This window comes from Rhinoderma darwinii, chromosome 6 (genome assembly GCF_050947455.1).
Source record: "Rhinoderma darwinii isolate aRhiDar2 chromosome 6, aRhiDar2.hap1, whole genome shotgun sequence".
In the NCBI taxonomy this organism is placed as follows: Eukaryota; Metazoa; Chordata; class Amphibia; order Anura; family Rhinodermatidae; genus Rhinoderma; species Rhinoderma darwinii.
In genome coordinates, this window is record NC_134692.1 from 39,289,102 (window position 1) to 39,316,792 (window position 27,691).

Below are 27,691 nucleotides of genomic sequence, written 5' to 3' on the forward strand. Positions count from 1 at the left end.
AGGACAGCCACTAATGTTTCTTCATTAGTGACAGTTTTCATGCATCCACATTTGGGCAAATCCAACACTGAACCAGTTTCACAAAACTTGGCAAGCAGTTTGCAAACTGTAGCATGGGAGATGGGTGGTCTCGTAGGGTGTCTTGCATTGAAACCTGCTGCAATGACCCGGGTACTGCGTTCACCAGACATCAACACAATTTCTATCCGCGCCTCACGTGTTAACCTCTGCGACATGTCAATGGCTGTAAACAAAGAGAAGCTTGTAAATAACTCATGAAAGAATAAAGTAACATTAAAACCAAGCACACCATTGTTTTTCTTGTGAAATTCTCGATAAGTTTGATGTGTCACATGACCCTCTTCCCATTGAAAAAACTAAAGTTAGATACAAAGTGGCTGACTTCAAAATGGTCAACACCCAGCTTGAAAAGTTTCCCCCCTCCCATATACTAATGTGCCACAAACAGGAAGTTAATATCACCAACCATTCCCATTTTATTTAGGTGTATCAATATAAATGGCCCTCCCTGTGTATATATATATATATATATATATATATATATATATATATATATATATATATATATATATATATATATATATATATACACACTAGTAGTGCATGTGAACAGAGACGTGTCAGAAAAGTTGGGGAAATGTTCAGTTGCTGTGTCCCTGGCTGAGGGGCTGTGTGCTCCAGCAGAAACATTTCCTCACTCCTCTGTATACTTACCTTACCCTAACTTACCCAGCTTAATATGGACACCTTTTTTCTTTTACATTTTTACACTTAAAGGGGTTATCCGGGGACCAAAAATTGCTTTGCATTCATATTTTTATGTAAAAAGATGTCACTTAGGGGGGATTCACACGAGCGTGTATTCGGTCCGTGCGGGCCGCGTGGTTTTCACGCGGCACGCATGGACCAATACAAGTCTATGGGGCAGTACAGACAGTCCGTGCTTTTTGCGCAGCGTTTGTCTGCTGCGCAAAAAGCGCGACAGGTTCAATAACTCTGCGTATTTCGCGCATCACGCACCCATTGAAGTCAATGGGTGCGTGAAAATCACGCGCACCACACGGAAGCACTTCCGAGGGACGAGCGTGATTCGCGCAACAGCAGTGAAAAGGATGAATGAAAACCGAAAAGCACCACGTGCTTTTCTGTTTCCGAACATCCAAACGGAGTGTCTTTGCGATTAGCGAAGCCGGACAAGCGTACCGAACTTCACCGGGTTCGGCCAAAGTCGTTTTGGCCGATCCCGGCAAAAAAATTATCGGTACGCGACGTCAGGAGATAGTCACTGTCCATGGTGCTGAAAGAGTTAAACTGTTTCAGCACCATGGACAGTGACTTGCGATCCCAAAATACATTAACCTGTAAAAAAAACCGAAGTTCTAACTTACCGATTACTCCTGTCTCCTTCCTGCAGTCCGACCTCCCGGGATGACACTTCAGTTCAAGTGACAGCTCCAGCCAATCACAGGCCAAGCACAGGCTGCAGCCAATCACAGGCTGCAGCGGTCACTTGGACTGCTGCGTCATCCAGGGAGGTGGGGCCCGATGTCAAGAGAGGCGCGTCACCAAGGACGCGTCACCAAGGACGCGTCACCAAGGCAACGGCCGGGAAGTTCTCGGTAAGTAGGAACTTTATCTTTTTTTTTTACAGGTTTTTCGCTGTTGTGTTCGGCATTTACTGTCGAGGGTGCTGAAAGATTTAGCTCTTTCAGCACCTTGGACAGTGACGGGCGTTGACAAGCCTCATCTCTATGATGCCGGCTGCGCGAAAATCACGCAGCCGCGCATCAGACACGCATGACACACGCAGCTGTCAAATGGTTTTTGCGCTCGCAAAACGCTGCGTTGTTTGCGCGCGCAAAAACGCAACGTTCGTGTGAATCTCCCCTTACTAATATACTTTAATTAAAAATTCGGTACAAAATGGTGCCGTTTAAACCCGGTGAACTGTTCCTGGAAGTCCTAGAGTTTTTCTAATATTGATGGCGCGCCGACACGGCCCCACGTGACTGAGGGCTTACTTCCTGTGCTGTTCATATATGGACTCGTTCAACGGCTAGTCCTTGCCCTGTTTACACAGGGCAATGATCAGATAATTTGCCTGAGTAAAAGGGCCTTTAGTGTCCCTATTACAAAGTCTATATCTTATCAGGCCGTTTCGGCATATTCTTATATTCATATGCATACGAAGATTTCCGAATGTGACATTGTTACATTGCTATGCAGTATTGAATAGATGTGCTTTAGCTCAGTCTGTCTTTAATAATAGGGACATGGCTAAACTGGCAGATAGAGAGCCTTTACATCAGTAGCGCTTATCAGTCAATTAGCAAGTGCTAACATGGTGACATTTCCAGGCACTGTAGAGGAGCGATATGCTATTTATTGAGATCACACATTCACACTTGCCCTGTATCACTGTATTATCAGCAGAACGGCGGCCAACTAATGGTGTCCAGTCAGAAGAAGGATTAGACTTAAATGAAAAATAAATGTTATCCCAGGCTTATCATAAATGCTACTCGCTTCCTTCATTCTTATCTTTGGATAAAATAAATCATGGAGAGCAAACACCAAGAGCAAAATAGGGGGATATTGCAATCATATACTATATATTATATTCTTATATTCTATATAATTTATACAGCATAAACTCCAACACTTTGGAATATCTAAAAACATTTTTACTTGTCCTTTACACACGGTCAGTGCATACTGTATTTTTTACATTGCTAGGCTATGATGTCGCTTGCTGATTTTGTGCGGCTCCAACTGTAGGGACTCGCACCGATCATGAGAACAAAGGGGTAGAGGCTCATTAGGGCTCATTCAGACAAATGATTTTCGTGGGTGGTTTACGAGTGGTCTGAACACTGGCACTTTACAGTTAATAGGTAAATTCAGAAAACCGTTTCTTATAACAGGCCATCTGTCCGTGATGAAAAAAATTGCAGTATGTTCTATCTTTGTCCATTTTTCACGCAGGAATTGTCCATAGAAGTCAATAGGTCTGCGTGAAAAACAGACGCCATGCAGAAACAAAATCGTCAGAAACAATTGAATGGGGCTGAGTTGCAGCAACTGCATTGCGCAGGAACAGCAGTGGCACTGTGCAGAGTAGAAACTCAAATCTAGCAATAAAAGGGAGTTCCAATGGTCAGGGGCGTTGCTAGCACCGGACCTCCGGGGCCCAAGCCCCGGATCTTTGGCCTGGTGCCCCGGATCCCCGGGCGTCTGCCGTTACAGGGGATCGCAGTGGTCGCATAAATATATGTCTCGGGGCTTGTGCCCCTGATCTTTTAAGACCCTAGCAACACCCCTGCCAACGGTTGAACCCCCCCCCCCCCCCCACTATCAGCAAGTGACAACATATCGTAGTGATATTCAATAGCTAATTTATGGCTGGATAATGCCTTTACAAGTATTGTCCAGTTTCATAAAAATAAAGCTTCACTTTTTAACACAATATCATGTTGTGGTAATTTATTTTATAATATATCTTTATAGAGAATCGCGCTTTGTTTTTCTTATACGGAGCTCCAAATACCCTGCTTCTCTTCACTCAGCCATACAGTTAAATTATACAATTCTAGCTGCCTGCAACTGAACACTAGGGGGAGCTGAGGAGCTGACTGAATTCTCTTATATTATTGAGTTTAACATATAAATTGTATGCTGTAAACTCCTGTATTCTATTTTCTGTACATGATTATGGGGGCAGCCATCTTGCCTGATCTGCTTTTAACAGCATTTAGAATTATGCTTTACAGCAGCCACATAGACCATAGGAACGTGTGAACAGGAGCTGACCCATTGACTGTGCAGGGAGGGGGAGGAGGGGAGCTGCGTTAATCACCTATTGTGAATGGTGAATCCTGTGTTATCTATATAGAGCTGTTACCTTTCATTGTAATCCTACCTGTGATGATAATGAGATGACTGCTGAGAAGTGATCTCACAGAACAGGAAGGGTCAGTGTATTGTGAGGCTCTGTGGCCATAGTGAAAACTGCAAGATTTTAGGATCGTTTTTTTTTATATAGATAATGACATAGAACCCCCCCCCCCCCCCAACAACAAAAAAAACCATCATAATATGTCTAACCTAAAAGGTTCATTTAAGCAATAGATTATTTTCTGATGACCTATTCCCTTTTTAACTCTATGGCTACAAAATGCATGAAACAAATATACAATATCAATTTAATCTGTACAAAATATTGTGCTTAATAGAGTGTTGCTGCTGATGTGTTTAATTGTAGCAAACCCAGTTACTGACCCATGTAGTAAAACTATGTCAAGATGGATTTATCTGTAATGTTTCTATTCCCTCACATCTAGCATCATTTTTGAAAATGATAAGGTGCCTAACTTTTTTTTATATAGTTACCAAGGTATAATCTGGACAATTCCTTTAAAGAAAATTAAATATTTTTATTTTTGTTTTTAAATGTCCATCAGTGTATTTTGTGCAAAACATTTTTACTTTTTGAGATACAGCTGCTTTGTATACTATATACAGAGCAGTTGTATCTTTCGCTAAGACCTGAATTGGTCAGATCCGCCTGTAATTGATCACTTCTAAGTTATGAACTTAGATGTGATAAATAACAGCTCGATCCTGTGTGTCAGAGACACGCAGGACCTGTTGACACTGAACCGTCAGTCCCGCGGACCTGACAGATACAGGTTTCAGCGCTAGATACAGCTGTTATGTATATAGTATACAAAGCAGCTGTATCTCAAAAAGTATGAATATTTTTTAATAAAAAGTAATTAGAAAGTTGCCCTAAACACACTGACAGACATTTTTATTTTTTTTAAAACAACAACAAAAAACATATATGTACATAGCCATAAATTTAAATAAAAGCAAAAGAATATAGAGCACTTGGTCAAGCATATACAGGTAGGGGCACAGCTGAGGAATTTATTTTAGTTGTCATTTGTACAAAGCAAACTGAAAGGCTTATTCTGCATATATAGAATGCGTTCCTCATCCCACTGGAAGTGAAACTGTAGCAAATTTCTATTCAAATCTGTGCAAAAAATTCAAAACAGCGGTGTGGAACCATTAACACGCAAAAAATTACCTAGCAATATGTCTGTGAATTAAATAATATTCTGTTCATCTGCTTCTGAATTTTCTTGGTGTCCTACACAGGTAACAGATGCTGCATGACAGCCGCTTATGACCATTTTATTACAGTGCCCTGAATGATTATGGTTACTGTCATGACTATAATTACTCGTGTTCATCTGTCATCTGTTGCCAATGTAGGACTCCAAGATAACTAAATGGTCTATTAAAAATACTTCACACAAGCGGACAACCATCGGTCTTATATTTGTAGGAATGATTGACTTTGTGGGTAGTTGTTTTTAATTTATATATATATATATATATATATATATATATAATATAATCAATCTGTAAACCCCATAATGCACCCCATTTGGAGTCTTAGCCATAGCTTTATACTAGATTTGTTCATTCTCATATACAATTAATGTGACAGCGGTTAAACGCTCGAGCTTGTGTCTCATCAAGGCACAAAGAGACTTTCTGACATGTTGGAAAAGTCCTTAATGGATATAAATTACCTCTGACTGATGGAAGGGCTCGATATTTCCCTACGCAGCCCCATTGACGGCTGTGTTATCTGATTGAAAAATCGAGATGTGTTCGGCCAGCTTAACTCTGATTTTTGCAAGAAAATAAATTGTTTTTGAAATGAATTGCACAATAGGTTCCCAAGCTCTTCACATCAGGGCAGCGAATAAGCTTGACAATTGACTGTGTTAGTTATATTAGATAAAGGAGTAGAGTAATAATTTATTTAAGTTGTTGTTTTGCACAATTAATAAAGGAGTCGGCAGAGGTGGATTTTAAGAAAGACTATTTTATTTCCGTAGGATAGAGACTCTATTGGTTGTTTTTTTGTCTTTGTAAAGAATTTTGGATGCCGTCTTACTATTCAGGGAGGCCTCCGCAGTAATATAGGGAAAGCTCAGCTGATGATCTTGCTATATTACTATTTTTAAATAATTTTTATGTAGGTCACTGTAGAACATATTTGCATTTTGATGTCCTGTTAGATATTCACGTGATGAATAGAAGAAACACCAGTAGGTTGCTGCGCTTTACACTAACAACTGATCAGCACGTCATCAGAGGAACCTTTTAAAGTGAAAAACCTCTTTAAAGGGTCATTTATATTATGGGCAAAAATTACCATTTCATGGTGACAATTCAGATGGCTTGTTAGAGGCTTTCTGCTCTGGCTCATGGAGGGGGTAAACAAGGGACCCTTCCCTATGACGTCCATATGACCTAATAGGATATGTGGTCAGAGTTTGTCCTGATACGACTAACTCTCTAGATTTGTAGTCCTGACTCCTTGTCATAATCATTAATATGCCTTTTGGTTAAGGGCAAACTAAACCATTCCCTACAGAATCTATATTTGCCGCAGTATTACTGATCGTAAATCCAGAAACATGTCTGACCCCCTCAAATGACTACTTTATGTTCCGTGTCTCCAATTCTGAGATAAATTAGAAAGAATTAGTTAAGGCATGTGAATGATACAATGATATTAGCTGCTATTTTTTTTACACTTCCATTTTATAAACTTTTGTTAAACCAGTTGGTGCTAAGAGTCATGCAGGTAAACTAGCAAAAAGGCTTGTGGCATGCATGGTTGATGGAAGTGTTCCAAAATCTATAATTTTTCCCTATTCTTTCTATTTATTGACTCTATCTAGACATTGTTTCTTTCAAGTATATTCAACTACCTAACAGTTTATTTAAAAAAAAAAAAAAAATCTGCTAATAAATAACGTATGTGAGTTTATAAGGAGTTTACTGATTTTCAAAAAAATGCGGACAATCTGTATAAGTGTCATAATCCAGACGAATCCGTTGACATTTCAGGGGGTTGAATACTTTTGCAAGGCAATATATCTGTCTATCTATTGAATATCTGTCTACATATCTGTACACTGTGATACTGGATCACCTGGCTACATAATATATGTGCTCTGATTCATACAGTAACTGAATATTTGTTCAAAACTATAAAAAAAAATAAACCCCATTCATTTGAACGGTTATTTTTCCTATTCTCACCTACAATGCTTTAATGCAATAAATATATTTAATCACCAGGACTGAAAAATGAAATGTAATTGCTACAGTGCTTGCAATATGTTTCTCCCTAATTTGCTGTTGTCTTGGAACCTGGCTGTTTATGCATTGCTTTCACCTTCTGTTACTTATGTCTGTGCCAGCTTCTCTCCCTAAGGTGTACAATGAGTAATTCTTTGGTTTCGTGCCAGATCATTCTATAAATGTCATTTTTATTTGAATTACTCTTTTTTACAGTTTTCTTTTACTGTATTAAAATGAATTAAATACATCTGTATTTCACTTTCATCCAAAACCTGCTGGATTTTTACTCACTTCATAGAAGATTTAAAGAGATATTACCAACCTATTGTCAATGTTACTAGATTAGTTCCCTCATCTCTAGTCTCAACCATAAACATAATGGTTTTTGATAGACTATAAATCTTGGCTGACCATCGTTTTTGGTGTAGGGGGCACATTTAGGAATTTAGGTTATATCTAAAAAAAAAAAATAGTGATATATAACTGTATATTACCATTTTATTCCCTGGTATCTATTGTCCAAACATAATATCCTTGGTTGTTAGTGGGTCAGCATTTATATTCCTGGTGGCTAGTGGGTCAACATTTGTATTTATACCACTATTTTAGCTTTCTTAGAGAATCTTTCAGATACTCTGATGACAGATTAATTTAAAGTGTAGGTACAATTTCTACATTATTATTATTATTATTATTATTATTATTATTAAGTGGGGTCTAGTCGTTTTCAACTCCTGGTGACCATATGGATAGCGTTTCTCCAGAATGTCCTGCCTTCTGTTTGCGTGTTGAGTCTTTTTAGGGGCGTGTTCATAATTCCTGTGATTGGATCCAACCACCTTATTGCTGGTCATCCTCTTCCTCTTTTTCCTTCAGCTTTTCTAAGCGCAATTGTTTTTAGCTTGGCAAGTTGGTCTCCTCATCATATAACCGCTTCAGTCTGGAAAACTGTGCTTCAAGTTCGGTCCGATTTGGTTGATGATCCATCTGTTTGTTTTCTTTCCTATTCGCTGTACTCATAGAAGTCTTCACCAACACCAGAGTTCAAAGGCATCAATACCTGTCCTCCTTCATTGTCCGGATTTCACATCCATAGACAGTCACAGAAAATACCATGGCCTGGACAATTTTGATGTCTTGATATTCAGAGACACATTATTACATTTGGCGATCTTATCTAGGTCTTTCATCCTTGTTCTTGCAATCGCCAGTCTGTGTTTTATCTCTTGGCTGCTCGATTCCTTGTTGTTAATAATTGATTCAAGTAGGCAAAATCTATCTACTTCTATGTCTTCTCCATTAACTTTAACGTTAGATGTGTTGCCTATCTACATATCCTTTGTTTTCTTCATCTTTAGCTGCAGGTCCATCTCTTCACTTTTACACTACACTATAATTTTTCAATGTTATGTAAAAAGGAAAAGGGCAAAACTGTAAAAATAATTTCCTCAACCCAAACCGCCTTTTACCCCCTCCCGCGCTGCTTCTGCCCCAGTGCTCTTCTTCTTTGTGCTTGGGCAAATCAAATCCATTGTGTCATGACATCTCTTGCCCTGCAATGTGTAAAATATTTTACCTGACCGTATAACGTTTCTCTTGTAGTACTACTATCTTCCTGTTGTATCCTGTATTTTCTGGAAATACAAAAACCAAATGTTGCTCACTTTGTATGTGTTCATTTACAGATCATCAGAAAACAAAACGCATCTTGTGGTTGGAGGCACGCAGACTGTAATGATTAATATTTCACTGTACAATGCTGGGGATGATGCCTATCAGTCTACTCTACACATGAAACTTCCCAAAGGCATCTATTTCATCAAAGTTCTGGATCTGGTAATACTCTCTGCAACAGAAAAACAATGCTATGTGATCGCATATTATGCTGGTTAACTCAACATGCAAGACAGAAACCAAAAATCTTTTAGACTTCAGGAGAGTCTAAGTTTTGTCACCTTCTGTATGTACTATATGTCGAGCCTTAGATGCAAGCCATATATATATATATATATATATATATATATATATATATATAGAGTTGATTTTATTTGTTATCTCTGGACTACAGATTGTGCTTAAACGGATATGTTGCCTAGAGCCCATTGTAATCATAAAAGCTATTGTCACCCCAAAAAATTTTTTAGGAAGACTTCAGTCGCTTATACCCTGGCCAATTATTGGGCAAATGAGCATTCATATGAACACTTGTCCCCGATCATTGCCCTGTGCAAACACGGCAACAATCAGCCGATGACCGAGCAAACGCTTGTTGATCGGCTGATCGTATCGTTTAGGCAGCATTACCGAAGTTCTCCAGTGGAAACACAACTTTCCGTGTCTGCATTCCCCACCTGACTGTATACCACATGCTACACTTCTTTTATGTATACTGTGCTTACTTCATGAACTGCTGCCTTGTCTGTGCTTTAAAAAATTCTTAATTCTTAGATTTCCCCAGCTTTCTCTTCCTCTCTGCTTTGCTATGAATCCCATGATGCTTCAGCACAGCATTACATGACCAGCTAAGGACAATACCATTTCTGCATGCTAAGGGACACTGTTCTCACTATATTCTCCTAAATAAGCTGAGAAACCATAAGTATACAGACAGGGAGGTTGCACTATATTCTTCTACATTATACCTGACAGGAACCTGTCTAAGTATCAGTGGTAGCTGATGATAGAAGTTTCTGAAACCCCAGTGGAAAACTAGTGTGGTACAGGAACTGCTGAAGCCTGTGATGGGTGACACATAGATCTCCATAGACTCAAGTACAGAAAGCGTGTCACCGAGCCTGATACACACTGCTGCTAACCAACCATCCCAGTCTGATATATAGAGATAGAAGCAGCAAGAAAAATAACTGGGGAGCGACTGACACATGGAATATCATGATACACAAGTGAAAATTTCTTTTTGCCTGAGTATCCCTCTAAATATTATTGTTGGCAGCACATCTCCCTATAGTAACGATTGCTCGCCCATATACATAACCAATCATTCCTATTTGTGAATGAGCAAACAAGCGCCGATCAGCGAGCTGTTGATCGGCGCTCGTTATTGCGGCCCATATTGGGCCGTCTAATAGGACTCTTAGGAATATCTCTCTAACCATTTCTCTTTATTGCCCCAATCGTGCATGTCAAACCAGCTCCTTAAAGAATGCCAAGACCAGGTGTGAGTCTTTCCTGGTCAGTGCAGGTGTTCAGATGTAAAGGATCCTCAATAATGATTAGCAGTCAGAAAAGCCTGAACCCAAGTTGAATATTGGGCCTGACAAATGAAATTGAATATTTTTTATTCATCCAACCCAGCTTAGGATAATATTGTATTCTATGGATGAACTTGCAGACGTATCATATATCACTTTTTACGGCTGGAGCTTCAAGGTGACTATTTGGAAACACTAAAGTCGCAGAATTAGCCTACACTTATTTGAGAGGCTTAAAAACCAGGTGTTTGTAGTAATGCAGATATTTTCCGGATATTTATATTTGTGCAGTATAAAATACCATTTTTTTTCTTCTGTGTTCAGCTGGAGAAACAGATAAATTGTGCTGTTAATGATGAAGAAAATCAGGTGACAAAACTGAACTGCAACATAGGTCATCTGTATGTGGACTCTCTTTCAAGAGTAAGTTTCAAATAGGTAACTATGTTTGCTCTATGTTGTCAGAAAGGTAAAAGAACATTGTCTTGATATCTATTATTCAACCTGGTAAACTTTTTCTAGACATTTGTGCAGAGGATCATTTCATGTTCATTAGTAGTTTTGCGGTGAAGATCTTACTTCACAATGCTCTATGATCAGCATTTTTTAGATGAAGAGGTGGCAAATTGCTTCAAAATGGCAATAGGAATAATGTGTGAATTTGTAAATTGGTCACACATAGCAATATCACACCCAGGAGTGTCAGATAAGGAGTAGGAGTATCATCACTATGATGCACCGGGAAAAACGGAGCATGAACTGTGATATTGCTGGCTGCTCTCTCCTAAGTAGTATTTATTTGCTAAAACTCTTTTTAGAGGAACAGCCCCGGAGTCACAAACTATTCACGGAATATGATAAGGATTGAAACAATGTAAGCAAATGAAGCAATTTATCTTCAGGATTGCCCTGGTTATGAATGCTAATACTAGGAGAACATAAAGCAAAATGTGCCAAATTATGGAAATTAATTTTAGGGTTGAAAACCCCAACACCAAAGGCCATGGACTTGCCAACGACTTGTAATATGAGGCAAAAAGATTTGTTCAAACCAATGGAAATGTATCCTGTGAGTAAACAAATACATTAGATCCATGGGCGTATATACAAGAGAGGCAGACATGCTTCTATGGGGTACATATAGAAAAGAGACTAAGTCCTAGTTGGTCCTATCCACTTTGCTATAGGGTGGTGAGTACCTGTGCGGCACTCCGCTAAGTAGAGGAACTGCATTTTTACCCAACAAAAGGAGTGAAAAATTGGTCTAATGATTATGAAGTGGGGAAACAATAGCCAGGGTCTTGGGGTCTAAACATGGTCCCACAATGGGGACCCAGTTCTCCCCATGTCTTTATTATGGATCCTCCCTCTCTTCTGTGTAAACCACTGATTTAGATTTAATTTAACAATAATTAAATATTCTCAGTTGGTGGTATAGAAGAATGAATCGATCCACACTAATATTAGATTTCAGAAGCTGGCGCATCAATTTGCTCATTTGTGGTCTATTCCTTTTTGGGCTTGGTTCACACGTTGCAGTTTTGGCACCGTTTTTGCATGCATGCATTTTTAAGCCAAAACCAGAAGTATAAAAGAAAGCTTTATAACTCTACTTGGGGGGGTCCATTTCCAGTAATGGGTATAAAAAAAAACTCGGATTAAAAGAATGAAATTAAAAACTGAAAAAGTCAATTATGTTCACATACAAGTTCTTAAAGAGGACCTGTCGGCACTCCAAACGTGTCTGTTTTAGTAAATACATATATTCCCCATGAAAAAACAATACTTGGGCATATTTTCATAAAGCTCTGTGTTGTGCCGTTCTTCTGTCAGTGCTGCTAAAAAATTTTGAACAAATAGACAACTTGGCGATAACATTCCCCTTCTCAATATGGTGGGTCCCTACACGATCTGGCACTGTCAGCACTGATTGGACATTGTCAAACTGGGTAGGGACACACCCCCAACTGGTAACACCCAGTAGTCAATGTTTTCAGAAATGACTAAGAGGTATAACAGAGGAACAGCGTAATACAGAGTTCTAAGAAGAGATTCTGCAGAATTGTTGTAATATTGGGAGTACAAGTATTTACGAAAACAGACACGTGAAGAGAGCTGACGTCCTGCGATAGACACTTATAACTGCAGAAAAATAGGTTACAGTCCCTCTTAAATCTTTAATACATAATTTATCACATGTAGATGTATACATTTGGGTACATTGCTCATATGTTCAATTGAGTACAATTATTTTGTTTTATTTCTACAGCAAGAGTTTTCCTTCTTGCTGGACACAAGTTCCCTTAGCACAGCAGAGGATCTTATAATAAATGCCACTGTGAGCTGGTAAGTAATGTATATAATAAATAATTGTAGTGTAATTAAATAATCACTATCAGTATTTTCTGAAATATGCAAAATATGTCATTGTTACCACTTCATTCTCATAAAATGAGGCTAAATGTGAAAATCCACAATGATTTGGGGGAAAAAGCAGCCAGCATTGTTTTTCAGGAAGCACACTGACGCTGTGACAATAATGCATTACTATTTATTTCCTGATTGGTAACACATTTCAAATGGATGAGAAGTGAAATGTTTGACATTTTGTAGATTGGACTCATTTCTAAAATCCAATGTAATCAAGCAGTACAATCCTTTATTTTGTTTAAACCAGTCAGAATGAAGTGGATGAAAGCTCTTTATGGAACAATGAAGCCATTTTCACTATACCCACAAGATATGAAGTCAACGTCAACGTCATCGGGTGAGTTATAAGTTCTTTGTGCTTTTAACTTGCACTGTATTACGTTGTACTGTACTCAGTGGATGTGTAAGAGTTCTGTCTGCTACAGTGTTTGCTGTATTAATAAACAGTTGGAGACGGCTGATGAGTAAAGGGGACGATTATCGGACAGACGAGCGTTCATAAAATGCTCGTTGACAATAATTGCCCTGTGTAATCAGGGCAGCGATCAGCAGATGAATGAGCAAACGCTCGATCATCTGCTGGTCGTATAGTTCTAAAAAAGTTAAATATTATCGTTGTCGGCAGCACATCTCCCCGTGTAAACAGGGAGACGCGCTGCCGACATGATGATAATGTATGGGACGAGCGATCTAAGTAACGACCGCTAGTTCCCATCCATAGCTGCATGGTACAGGAGAAAACGAGCGTTGATCAACGATGTCTCGTTGATCGCCGGCACCGACCGATTATCGGCCGGTGTAATAGGGGCTTAAGACTTGAGTCAAATCACATGGTTAAAGTCATGTAGCTTTTTACTTGAGTTGTATTACAAGATAAGTCAGGATTAGGCCTCATGCACACGGATGTATCACAATCTCTGTACAAGCTCCGAGTTGTATGTAGCTATAATATGGCACCTATGGGGCCATACTGTACCTCTGTAGGACTGATTTCCATAAATACTTTGTGCAGACGGTTGTGCACGAGTCCTAGGTGTGTTGCATTTATTGCAATTCAGTTGTCATGGAATTGTGACATGTAAAAGTAAGGCCCTGTACACATCTGCGTGCAGCGTTATTTTGTCCGGCAAAATGATGGAAACCCAACGAAACCCATTCAAAACAATGGATTTTGTCGGGGTAACATTGGTTTCTGGAATGAAGGTGTGAACACAGTCTAACAGATAAATGCAATGACCTAGTGCAAAAGTATTAAACGGGACATTGCATAATTTTGACTGCATTTTTGCTGTATTATATGAACTTATACCTGCCACTGCTGCATTAATGGACTGAATTTATTGACTTCTGCGTGAGAATGTCCTAAACATTCCTGTGTAGCAAAGACTGCCTTATGAGAATGACCGGTAATTCTCTTATGTCAATGAGTCTCCCTGATATTCCCATGCAAATCTCTATCAGGTGCTCTGTCCACAGCGAGCTATCCTGCTACAAAATTATTATATTCTTTAGGATGTTGTGTCATTTTTCATGTCAATCAGATATGCTGGATAGAATTTAATTTCCTCTTTAGTTAGGAAAATGTATTTTCAATTTAAAGTGTTTATTTAGTTGGAGATGTGAATATGACTCGTATTCTTGTTTCCTTGTTTTTAGTTACGTATCTCCTATATCATTTGTGTATGGACCTCCTGAAGATGAGGAAAAACTCTGTGTTAAAGAGACAATAGACTTTACATTCAATGTAAGATTATACTCCATTTATATATAAATTGATAAGTATTTTACTATACTGGTATGTTTTCGGGTGGTTGAATATACAGCAATATCATCCATTTAATGGACTTTCTGTTTTTTCTGGATCGTCAAGGTGATCAATGCCGGGCCAAGCCATGTTTCCAACACAACCTTTGAGATTCTGATACCCAACATATTTGCTCCAAGGAACTTTAAACTGTTTCATATTTTGGATGTCACGGTAAGTTTTATCTACACGAAAAATCAAAACTGTGTGCCATGTTCTGACCTTTTCATAGTAAGATCCCTGAACAGCCCTGTTCATATAGCTTTACTTCCTTAAGATGTTTGCCACCCACTGTTTTGTTTTTTTAGTGGTAAACGATACCTTTTTTTTTTTTCCAGACAAATGTTGGAAAGTGCCGATACACGTCTGACATAGATGTTTGTGACCTGCGTTCAAACAGCAGAACATTATTTGGTGATTTAGTGTCCTTCTTCTCACGGTCCGGGGCTAGGAATTTGGTAAGTACAGGCAGAGATATATTACCACCTATGAAAATTCCTGTTACATGTCTTAGTATCCACTATACATGTCAATGCCATTCGTTTCTATGGAGTTTGTTAATGGATCATGCTAATGTAGCAGCATTGTACAGAGAGGGATAGATAGAAGCAAAAACTTAGAGTTTCTAAATGATACTATGGAAAATCTACCAAAAGGCTGGACTTTTTGTAATAAAAAAGATCAGATGTCAAGTACTCAGAGACAGCGGAAAAGTCACCGCCTGATGGAAACTGTTGCAAAAATATCAACATTTATTAGCAAATTTTTAAAATAAGTTTGAGATGTATTCACCTTTTTAGCAAGAAAGATGGGGTTGAAACATGAACTGAAAATATCGCTATTTTGAGTGTGCTTTTAGTAAGAGTTACAAGAGGGTCAGTACTTTAAAAGAGCATTTTGTGCCATGGCTGCCTCCCGTCATTCACTAAGACGCCAAGATCTGTGGAATTCTGGACACTGATATGCAGGGGTGTAATTATAGGGGTGCAGAGGTTGCGGTGAGAGCCTGAGGGGGCACGAGAGGTCCCCCTGCCATATATGAGGAGACCAGTTCAACACATGAAGTGTTGTAAATGGGGGAGCTTCCAGTTAGGCCTCTTTGCATATGTAATGCTCAAGTAGTAGACTGTAGGTAATCATTTTTCACGTCTATTTTCCAGTACTGCTATGAAGATGATCAAACCTGTCTACATATTGACTGCACATTTGGAGACATGGAAAGTGATACTGAGGCAACCGTGGAAGTGAAGGTTGAAACAAACCATGCGCTGCTAGAACTTGTAAGTAAATGTACAACGCTCCAAGTGTTACAGGAACGAAGGACCTAAAAGTCTCATGTCCAATGCACACAAAACTCCGAAATGTCACCTCACTGGAACCAAATGAATCCACTTCATGTTCTTCCATGTGGCTTACATTTGATCCTGTATATATGTTATGTTTTTTGTTGTGTTTTTTTTTGTTGTGTTTTTTTTTTTTTAAATCATCCCTTTTAGTGTTTAGAATGATTATGTGTAATAAGAAATTTACATTGTTGAATGGCTGTCAAATATTCAAAAATTCCAAAGTGACCACAGTGTCACTTGGTATTAAAAAAAATAGTGTATTAATTACTACAACCAGAAGGTGTCACTGTTGTTTATGCTGTGGGTTCAGATGCTTTACTAAATTGACAGCAATAACAAACAGGGACATCTATAGGCTGCATGCAGTACTGCATGATATGTAAAATTGCATCTTGGTTTTTGCAATAAAGTACTGTGATATTCGTCATGACATTTGGCCATTTACAACACTGTTAGCATGACTATATCAAAGATTTTAACTTTAGAATGGGATGTTATGTTTCTAAAATAAAATTACTAATCTATTATTCTTATATTTAGGAAGACGTTTCATCACTACAATTCATAACAACTGGAAAAGTGAGATCAGAAGAAAGCCCTAAAGTAATCTACCTCAGCCAGAAACATTACACACATGTAAGAAATGTAAATATTTATAAAAATGGATACATTGGGGAGATTTACTAAGCAAAATGCACCAGATCCTGTCACAAATTGCGCAAACAAATGGAGTTAATGAAGTGCACCAAATTTATTATGTTTTTTACACCGGTTTTGGCAGTTTTGAAAAGGGTCTCCAAACAGGGGTGTTTCTAGTGGCCATGCTTACTTTAATGACAGGAAGACAAGTCGCAGCCAGACCACTCTGGTAGAGGCTTATGTTCCACGGCTACAAAAGATCAGGCATGTTCCTAGTCCTCGTTTCCCCCGACATCTGCTGTAAGAGAACAGTTGAAGATCCCAGGTGACATTAATCCAATCTGTATACACACCATTACGCTGGTCAGAGACATTAGACCAAAGTTGGCTGACCCTGTAAAAATTTTTACGATCGGCCGACTATCTATTGTGTATTGTCAGGGGAAACAAGAATCTACATGTTGGATATTAGCATGCTTGATCCCTTGTTGCTGCAGGAGATAAGCTGCTGTCTGCCATAAACATGCATGCCCAAACAAGCTGAACCTGCATGTTTATGGTGAAGCCAGAAGAGATAGTTGTCGAATGTGTATGACCATCTTTACTTTTCATCTTACTTAAATGATCCCACAGCAGATAAAAGCTTAGATAAGAATAATAATCTAAAGCAGAGCTCACAAATGTGGAGAAAGAGGGTAAACTACTGCCGTAATAGTGATACTAAAGTTCTGAAATACAGCGATCACATGGTATAGAACCCTTTTTCTAATTAAAACTTAGGGGGGGCGTTAATAACATTTCAAAACGGTTGAAAAGTCGCAAAAAAATGGGGGCATGACCCCCGAGGCCCGGCCTATTTACTATTTATGCAAGAAACTGAACACTGAAAATATTATCATTGTTGGCAGCACGTCTCCCTGTGTAATCAGGGGGACGTGCTGCCGACATGATAATAATGTATGGGAACGAGCGATCGGAGTAACGAGTGCTCGTCCCCATACTGGCTCAAGGTGAAAGGAGCAAACGAGCGCTGATTAACGAGCTGTCTCGTTGATCGGCGCTCGTTTACACGGCCCATATCATCCTGTATAAAAGTACCTTTACTCTAGATTGCTTTTTATTAATACTGGTGCGGTCTTCATACTTCTCCCCTATTGTTCTTTCTTCGTTGTATAACTGTTCATTTATCTGCAGGTCCTTCTAGAAGCCGTTCACAATCAAAATCCAAGAATTCATGTTATATATACAATAATTGGAATAAGTTTATTACTAGGACTTCTATTATTCGCACTCATGACGTTTATCTTATGGAAGGTAAGATACCCACTCCCCACTTATCACTATTTTTGCGAATTTCTACTTAATATTAGCTAATGAACTAAAAGGCTCGCTTAAAGCAGTATTAAAGAGACTATTATTTTCTTAGTTCACCCCCGTATTTAATAAAGGTATTTTCCAGGACTTAAGCATTGATGGTCTTTTCTTAGGTTAGGTCATGTTTGATGGGTGGAGGTCCAACCCCGGAACCCATGCTGGTCAGCACAATGATTGAGATGATGGCTGTACCTGGTACAGTAGCTTAGTCCCATTCAATCAAGTGGGACTGAGCTGCAGTACCTGGCACAATCAGTCTGTACCTAAGTAAACAATGAAGGAGATGCAGCACACGCAGGGTTCATTGTGCTGATATACGTGGTCCTGAGGTTGAACCGCATCAATCAAATATTGATGTCCTTTGCTGAGGATCAACCATCAAGGTTTAAATCATGGAGAGTCCCTTAAAGAAAAAGGAGGCTTATAAAAGCAGTTTAAAAAACTAAACACCTCCCTCCCCTCCTGCTGCGTCCACAGAGCTGAGCGCTGCTGCATGTAAACAATGTTAACAATCCTTCCCAGCCTGTGCAATGCATGGGACACCTAAACATTGCACAGATATGGTTTCCCAGCAACAATGGGAAAACCCCATCTACAATGTACAGGTGTCCCATACTTTGCACTGGTTTGGAGGCAGTAACACCCACTCTGTGGATGTCACAGGGAGCTAAAGGCTATGTACACCTTTGACATCGTTTTTTTTTTTTTTTTTAAATAAAATTGTGCATTAGGCCTAATTCAGACGAGCGTGTTCGGTCCGTGATATACAGTCCGTGTGTCGGACACATTTCCCGGACGGAACACACATAGTTATGTACGACGCTAGGTGTCACTGCCTCGCTGCGGGACAACTGTCCCGTACTGTAATCATGTTTTCAGTACGGGACAGTAGTTCCACGGAGAGGCAGGGACACCTAGCGTCATACATAACTATGACGGCTCCCTGCACTGTGTTCGGTCCGGGAAATGCGTCCGACACACGGACTGTATATCACGGACCGAACACGCTCGTCTGAATTAGGCCTTAGTGTGACTGGTGCAACTTACTAAATACATTTTATTAAAAATTATTTTTACTTTTTGAGATACAGCTACTGCGTATTTTGTATACAGAGCAGCTGTATAGTTCGCTCAGATCTGAATCAGTCGTATCCACGGGACTGACTGGTTCAGTGTCAGCGGGTCCTGCGTGTTGATCCACCTGTTATTGATCACATCTAAGTTATGAACTGAGATGTGATCGGTAACAGCTCGATCCTGGGTGTCCAGTTCAGTGACAGCGGGTCCTCCGTGTCTGTCAGTCCTGCTGATCTGACAGATACAGGATTCAGTGCAAGATGCAACTGCTCTGTATACAGGATACAAAGCAGAGGTACCTCAAAAAGTAAAATTATTTTTAATAAAATGTATTTAGTAAGTTGCACCAATCACACATTTTTATTTAAAAAAAAACGATGTCAAAAGGTGTACATAACCTTAAACACAATAAATTGACACGTCCTCTTATTTTTAATAAATAAGAGGGATAACTAAATAAATAATAATCCTGGACAAGCCTTTTATATATTTTAGATGAACAAAACTAGTTACTAATAGGTCTGATTTTCCACGCTGTCATCCAAATGGATTTTAGCACCTTCTTTTTCCTTACGATTTCTCGGTGACAGATCCACATAGCTGTGTTCGCATGTGTAGCTTTATTTAGCACTTGATAATTGAATAACTAAATTGATTAATAATTGATGTCATCCTTCATCTTTTAATTTCTAGAACTTCTATCAAGTATTTGTCAGACCTAACTTAAGTTTTACTATTGTTTCTTAGGTGGGATTCTTCAAGAGAAAATACAAATCACTGGATTCAGACGCTAGAAAAGAAAGTTGGAGCTTCCTTACTCAAGAGGAAAAAGAAGAAAAATAAAATATTTTTCAAGACTTTATAGATGTTTTTAATTATGGGAAAAGCCACAAGGAAAAGAAATGAAGTTTTTTTTCTTTGCAGAAGAGAACTGATTTTTTCAGATATTTATCTAGATCTTGTCAAGAAGAACTTGTGATACCTTCTGAGGATTTTTATTTCAAGAACGGCTTCTTTACATAAATATGTTCAACTAAGGATCTCAGGAAAGTGACAATTTGTAATCATAGAAGGAATGCAATGAAACCCCAAAGTATATCCACTGGTCATGTGAGACTTCATTGAAAAGAGACACGTATCACTGGAGAAGGTGATTCCTGGTAGAAGATCTGAGGTGCTTGAGGTCTCCTAAGCATATTGCTTTGTAAAACACTACAGCAGGGGTGAGAAACTTCAGCTATTGTGAAACTACAACACCCAGCATTCCTTGTCAGTCAAAGCCATTACTATTCCAATCAAAGGCTGCTAGGGCATGCTGGGAATTGTAGTTTTAAAACAACTGTAGTGTCAAAGGTTGCTGACCACTGCACAACATTTTATTGGATCCCCTCTTTAAGTGTATCAGCATTAGTTGGCTACAGAGGTATAACATGAAGCTCCTGGGCCCCAATGCAAAATCTGTAACAGGGCCCCTAACTATCACACATCATTTATAGTACTGATCTCCTCATATGAGGCAGAGGGACCTTTTGTGCCCCCTCAAGCTCAAGGGCCCGGGTGCAACCGCACTCTCTGCACCCCCTCTGGTTATGACCCTGGTTGGCTTTAGTCTACAGAAGGATATGTAGACACGACTTACTAAGTATTTTTCGAGGGTTCTGCTTAATTGGTTGTCTGAGGTTATTATTTTTGTTCCAACCCTTTCCTTTATTGCTTGTCCAGTAGCACAGAGCTTATCATGAAAAGTCAGATCTATCCGCAGTATGGGAGGAATATATTTCTTATACTGAATCACAATTCAGCCCTCCAAATGATAAATCAGTGCAGCAAACAGTGCAATCTCCGATACAAGTTGGTCACTCCACTGGCTCTCCAACATGAAGGACCTGGCTGAAGTAAGACTTATGGCGGTAAGGGGTTAGTATCTGACACTGTGGGCAGAACTGAATGTAAAGCTTTGCCCAGTCTGTTTTTATATTAGCAAAGTAATAGTAATGCAAAGGCTGGGTCAATGACATATGTGATGATAAGAATGGGCATATGTGAGTAAATCAGAAGTTACAACAATAACCAAGAATTAGTTGTTACTTTTGCAGTAGCTCCCAGAAACGGACAACTAACTGTTTATTTTTCGGTATGTAATGTTAAATGTGTTGCCAGGCTTAGAAAACCCTTTTCAAATACCGCTCTCAGGAATTCTGAGTTAAAAGGAGATCCCCATTTAGTGGAGAGAAGCTACAGAGCGCTTCTCTCTCTCCCTGGAGGAGCCGGCCCATCCGTGCATTAGGCAGAAAGCACATTTCCAATGGGCACTGTGTAATGCATAATTTATCCTGCAGTGGCGCTAAAGGAGAAGTAAACACTTGCTGCTAGGTCCCCCCCTCAGTTTGTTGATCGCTAGGGGTCCCACCAATAACAGAACATCTCATAATCACCTTATTGTCATGGTACCCTCTAAACAAAAATGGATTGTTCCAAGTAGACAGCCCCTTTAAGGGTCAGTTTGTCGTTATCTGCTGAGAAACTACGGCAAAAGTGAAAAAAGATCCTGTTGTCGCTTTACCAAAATATGTCTCTACAATAAAATAGAAAAATTAGGTTAAAATAAAATGTCTAACTTCTGATTTATCAATATTTGGCCATTTTTACATTTTGGATGGAATACACTGCCGATATACCACTGTCCATCCATTTTGCGTTGAAGTATATCACCTACACATTGAGCACAACACAATAAAATAAAAAAACGTTTATATTTCTATAAATGTGCAATTTCCTAGCAAGCAGATACATCACCATGAAGACTGATCAGCTTCATTCCCATGGATTCTAATTCAACAAACAAAATGGCTGCCTCCACAGTAGAAATGTAAAATGGGCAATTTCAAGATAAATGTGTTTTTAGGCCTACTTTAACCTTTTTTACCCTATATATTAGTAGTTATTTTAAAAGATCACTTTACACACAGATGGCATTGATGTCCGCATATTCATAGTTGGTCAGAATCTCTTGAGGAAAACTTTCTGTGTAAAATTGGAAGCACACAATTACAGTATGGGCCCATAGCAGGCAATATGCGCCAAACTATAGAGCCCTGTTAGGGCCTAAGATACAACAAGTACTGTCAATATTTGGAAATTTTTGTTAAAAGAAAAATTTCATTCATTAAATTATTTTATGCTGATGAAACCGATAGGATAATAGCGATGATGGGGCTTAAAATCTGCAGAATGGAAAAGTTTTTAGTTTTTGTTTTAGTTAGGTCACATGATACATCATTCCTTTTCCTTCCCTGGGAGGAGCTTAGTTGTCACATGACTGAGCGCCCCTACGAACTCATACCCGTTTAGGAAAGGTAATGGACCCACGGCTAATACATCTTGTGACCCTTTATACCACTGAATTTAGATTTACAGCTTCAGAATGTACCATTTGGAAATAATAGTAAAATAAGTTTTATATTATTTCAGGAAACCCTGTGGGGGTTAAAGACCGAAAACATCAAGCTAACCGTAATAACTAATGAAAGCTAAAGATACTTTAGGCCTTCTTCCCATTGCTTTGACCCTACCTACGGCATAGGTGCCAGGAAAGTTCACGGGGCATACGCGAAACGTATCTATAGGGCTTCGCAAGGTTTTTCTATCATTTAACCCCTTCCCGACATTTGACGTACATGTACGTCATGGAAAGTACTGACTTCCCGCATCTTGCCGTACATGTACGTCAAACGTTTGGCACCGGCTCAGAAGCTGAGCCGGTCCCATCATCACCGGATCTCAGCTGTATCTTACAGCTGACATCCGACTGTAACGGCGGGGACCGAAATTAGCTTCGATCCCCGCCATTAACCCCTTAAGTGCAGCGCTCAAACGCGATCGCTGCACTTAAGGTGTTTGCAGCTCATCGGAACCCCAGTAATGAAATTGCCGGGGTTCCGGTGGCTGCAATGGCAACCGGAGGCCTAATACTGGCCTCCCGGTCTGCCTAGCACCGAAGCCGGTCAAGATCCGCCCGGCGGCGGAGCCTGATCGGCTTCCGTAGCTGCCGGCAAGATGGCGCCGGGTCAGGAGCTGATCCGGCGTCATCAGCGGTGGAAGTCAGCTGTACTGTACAGCTGACATCCACCTGTAACGGCAGGAACCGGAGCTAGCTCCGATCCCTGCCATTAACCCCTTCGATGCAGCAATCGAAAGCGATTGCTGCATCGTAGCGGTTACAAGCAGATCGCCAGCCCTGACAGGCAATCGGGACTGGCGACTGCTGTTATGGCAACAGGAGACACAATGGTCTCCTGCTCTGCCATTACGGAAGCCGATTTAGGCCCCGCCGGGAGGCGAAGCCTAAACGGCTTGCTGTCAGTGAATGACTGACAGATCTAATACATTGCACTACATAGGTAGTGCAATGTATTAGAAAAAAAAAAATCTGACCGTTGGACCTTCAAGTCCCCTAGTGGGACTTGAGAAAAAGTGTAAAAAAAGTGTAAAAAAAAGTGCAAAAAATAAAAGTTTGAAAACAATAAAAGTTTCAAGTAATCAAATAACATACAATACCCCTTTTACTCTTATCAAGTCCTTTATTATTGAAAAATAATAATAAACCATATGTATTTGGTATCGCCACGACCGTAACGACCGGAGGTATCAAAATATTATATTATTTATTGCACGCGGTGAACAGCGTAAAAAAAACCCGTAAAAAACGTTACCAGAGTTTCTGTTTTTTAGTCACTTTGCCCTACAAATATTACAATAAAAAGTGATCAAAAAGTCGCACGTATCCAAAAATGGTACCTATAAAAACTATAGCTCGTCCCGCAACAAACCAGCCCTCATACCGCTACGTCTATGAAAAATAAAATTAGTTATGGCTCCAATAAGTCAGGAAATAAAAAAATATGCAGTTGTGCCCGAGGAGAACATTTCTTCTGTTTCAAGAGGCGATTTATCAAGGACCTAAAATTAGGGAACCAGGAAGGGAGGGCCCAATCATATCCGATGGAAGCGACGGTGCCCGTATTATACCAGGATAATACTTTCCCAGCAAAATTCCCCAAACTACAAAGGCGCGGAGTGTGGACCAAAAGGGGGATAAGAAATGACACCATTTATCAGTGCGACACCGGCCTGTGCAGAAAGGATTGCTTCACAGCGTAACACACATCTATGGATTATTTTTATTTTTTTATACCACCTGACTATGCCCCTTATATACTCCGCCCCGCTTACATGTACCCCCACATTATAAAACACCAGCAATACTCAAACAAATATAGTACCAAGCAAAATCCGCTCTCCAAAAGCCAAATGGTGCTCCCTCGGCCCTGAACCCTACAGCGTGCCCAAACAGCAGTTTCCTTCAACATATATGGCACCGTCATACCCGTGAGAACCCTTTTAACAATTTTTGTGGTGTGTGTCTCCAGCGTCATAAGCTGGGCATGACATATTTGCCACTGAATGGCATATCTAGGGAAAAATATAAATTTTTAATTTGCACCATCCGCAGCGCATTCATTTATGGAAAAGACCTGTGGGGTGAAAATGCTCACTACACCCCTTAATAAATGCCTTGAGGGGTGCAGTTCCATAATGGGGTCACTTATCAGGGGTTTCTTTTTATTATTTCACATCTGAGCCTCTGCAGTTGTGAACCAATACTTTGTAAATCGCCAAATTAGGCCTCCACTCCGCATGGTACTCTTCACTTCTGAGCCCTGTCATATGTCCAGACAAAAGATTAGGGCCACATGTAGGGTGTTTCTAAAACCGGGAAACACCGCATAATAATTAGAGAGCTGTCTTGTTATGGTGGCACAAGCCGGGCACCACATATTGGCATATCTATGGAAAAAAATCCCATTTTCACTCTGCAACATTGAGCGCACACTAATTTCTACAAAACACCTGCAGGGTTAAAATGCTTACTACACCCCTTGGTAAATGCATTGAGGGGTGTAGTTTACAAAATGGGGTCACTTCTGGGGGGTTTCCACTGTTTTGGGCCCACAGGTGCCCAGAAACCAATCCAGCAACATCTGCACTCCAAATGGCGGTCCTTCCCTTCTGAGCCCTGCCGTTTGCCCAAACAGCAGTTTATGACCACATATGGGGTATTGCCGTACTCGGGAGAAATAGCTTTACAAATGTTGGGTTCTTTTTTTCCTTTATTTGTTGAGAAAATGAAAAAATTTGCGCTAAAGCTACGTCTTATTGAAGAAAAAGGACTGTTTTTATTTTCACTGCCTAATTCTAATAAATTCTATGAAACATCTGTGGGGTCAAAATGCTCACTACACCCCTAGATGCATTCTTCAAGAGGTGTAGTTTCCTAAATGGAGTCCCTTTTTGGGCGTTTTCATTGTTTTGTCCCCTCAGGGGCTTTGCAAATGTGACCTGGCCTCCGCAAATCATTCCTGCTAAATGTGATCTCAAAAAGTCAAATAGTGCTCTTTCCCTTCTAAGCCCTGCCGTGTGTCCAAACAGCCGTTTATTACCACATGTGGGGTATTGTTTTACTCGGGAGAAATTGCTTTACAAATTTTGTGGTGCTTTTTCTCCTTTAGTCCTTCTGGAAATGAGAAAAAATTAGCTAAACCTACATTTTCTTTGAAAAAATGTAGATTATTATTTTCAGGGCCTACTTCCAATAATTTCTGCAAAAAAACTGTGGTGTCAAATCGCTCACTATACCCCTAGATAATTTCCTCAATGGGTGTTGTTTCCAAAATGGGGTCACTTGTGGGGGGTTTCCACTGTTTTGTCCCCTCAGGGGCTTTGTAAATGTAACATGGCCTCCGCAAACCATTCCTGCTAAATTTGAGTTCCAAAAGCCAAATGGCGCTCTTTCCCTTCTCAGCCTCGCCGTGTGTCCAAACAGCCGTTTATTACCACATGTGGGGTACTGTTTTACTCGGGAGAAATTTCTTTACAAATTTTATGGTGATTTTTCTCCTTTAGTCCTTGTGGAAATGAAAAAAAATTAGCTAAACCTACATTTTATTTGAAAAAATGTAGATTTTCATTTTCACAGCCTACTTGCAAAAATTTCTGCAAAAAACCTGTGGGGTCAAAATGCTCACTATACCCCTAGATAATTTCCTCAAGGGGTATAGTTTCCAAAATGGGGTCACTTGTTTGGGGTTTTCACTGTTTTGTCCCCTCAGGGGCTTTGTAAATGTGACATGGCCTCCGCAAACCATTCCTGCTAAATGTGAACTCCAAAAGCCAAATGGCGCTCTTTCCCTTCTCAGCCACGCCGTGTCTCCAAACAACCGTTTATTACCACATGTGAGGTATTGTTTTACTCGGGAGAAATTGCTTTACAAATTTTGCGGTGCTTTTTCTCCTTTAGTCCTTGTGGAAATGAGAAAAAAAATCGCTAAACCTACATTTTCTTTGAAGAAATGTTGATTTTAATTTTCACGGCCTACTTCCAATAATTTCTGTAAAAAACCTGTGCGGTGAAAATGCTCACTACACCCCTAGATAATTTCCTTGAGGTGTCTAGTTTCCCAGATGGGGTCACTTTTGGGGGATTTTGACTGTTTTGGCACCGCAAGAGCCCTTCAAACCTGACATGGTGCCTAAAATATATTCTAACAAAAATAAGGCCCCAAAATCCACTAGGTGCTCCTTTGCTTCTGAGGCCGGTGTTTCAGTCCAGTAGCACGCTACGGCCACATGTGGGATATTTCCTAAAACTGCAAAAACTGGGCAACAAATATTGAGTTGCATTTCTCTGGTAAAACCTTCTGTGTTATAAAAAAAATTGTATTAAAAATGTATTTCTGCAGAAAAATATGAAATTTGTAAATTTCACCTCTACTTTGCTTTAATTCCTGTGAAATGTTTAAAGGGTTAAGACATTTTCTAAATGCTGTTTTGAATACTTTGAGGGGTAAAGTTTTTAAAATGGGGTGACTTTTTTGGGGTTTCTAATATATAAGGCCCTCAAAACCACTTCACAACTGAACTGGCCCCTGTAAAAATAGCCTTTTGAAATTTTCTTGAAAATGTGAGAAATTGCTGCTAAAGTTCTAAGCCTTGTGAGGTCATAGAAAAATAAAAGGATGTTCAAAAAACGATGCCAATCTAAAGTAGACATATGGGGGATGTTAATTAGCAACAATTTTGTGTATTATAACTGCCTGTCTTACAAGCAGATACATTTAAATTGAGAAAAATGCTAATTTTTGCAATTTTTCGCTAAATTTTGGTGTTTTTCACAATTAAATACTGAACATATCGAGCAAATTTTGCCAGTAACATAAAGTCCAATGTGTCACGAGAAAACAATCTCAGAATCGCTTGGATAGGTGAAAGCATTCCGGAGTTATTACCACATAAAGTGACACATGTCAGATTTGAAAAATGAGGCTCTGTCAGGAAGGTCAAAAGTGGCTAAAGAGGGAAGGGGTTAAACACAATAGGCACAAAGCTTAGATAAATAAGGCAATATTTTGGTTTTGCACATACTGTTGACATGGCTTATGTTTTTAAATGATCCAACACATATAAAACAGATCCAATTTGATCTGTTTTATAATGGATCCTAACTTATTCCAAAGACTTGCATTGGGATGCATAATGTTTCTGGTTTTTGTTTTGTT

The 27,691-nt window shown here is 39.5% G+C and overlaps 1 protein-coding gene across 1 annotated transcript in view; it reads left to right on the forward strand.

Moving 5' to 3' along the window:
- Positions 1 to 21,827, forward strand: part of ITGA4 (integrin subunit alpha 4) — a 118,297-nt gene extending 96,470 nt beyond the window's left edge. The window contains exons 18-28 of the mRNA XM_075829533.1: positions 8,880 to 9,030; positions 10,731 to 10,829; positions 12,676 to 12,752; positions 13,084 to 13,173; positions 14,493 to 14,580; positions 14,707 to 14,814; positions 14,979 to 15,098; positions 15,801 to 15,920; positions 16,527 to 16,622; positions 17,820 to 17,939; positions 19,824 to 21,827. Of these exons, the coding sequence (XP_075685648.1) occupies positions 8,880 to 9,030; positions 10,731 to 10,829; positions 12,676 to 12,752; positions 13,084 to 13,173; positions 14,493 to 14,580; positions 14,707 to 14,814; positions 14,979 to 15,098; positions 15,801 to 15,920; positions 16,527 to 16,622; positions 17,820 to 17,939; positions 19,824 to 19,919 (1,165 nt within the window). The 3' untranslated portion in view covers positions 19,920 to 21,827. The remainder of the gene's footprint in view (positions 1 to 8,879; positions 9,031 to 10,730; positions 10,830 to 12,675; positions 12,753 to 13,083; positions 13,174 to 14,492; positions 14,581 to 14,706; positions 14,815 to 14,978; positions 15,099 to 15,800; positions 15,921 to 16,526; positions 16,623 to 17,819; positions 17,940 to 19,823) is intronic.
- Positions 21,828 to 27,691: the final 5,864 nt, after the last annotated feature.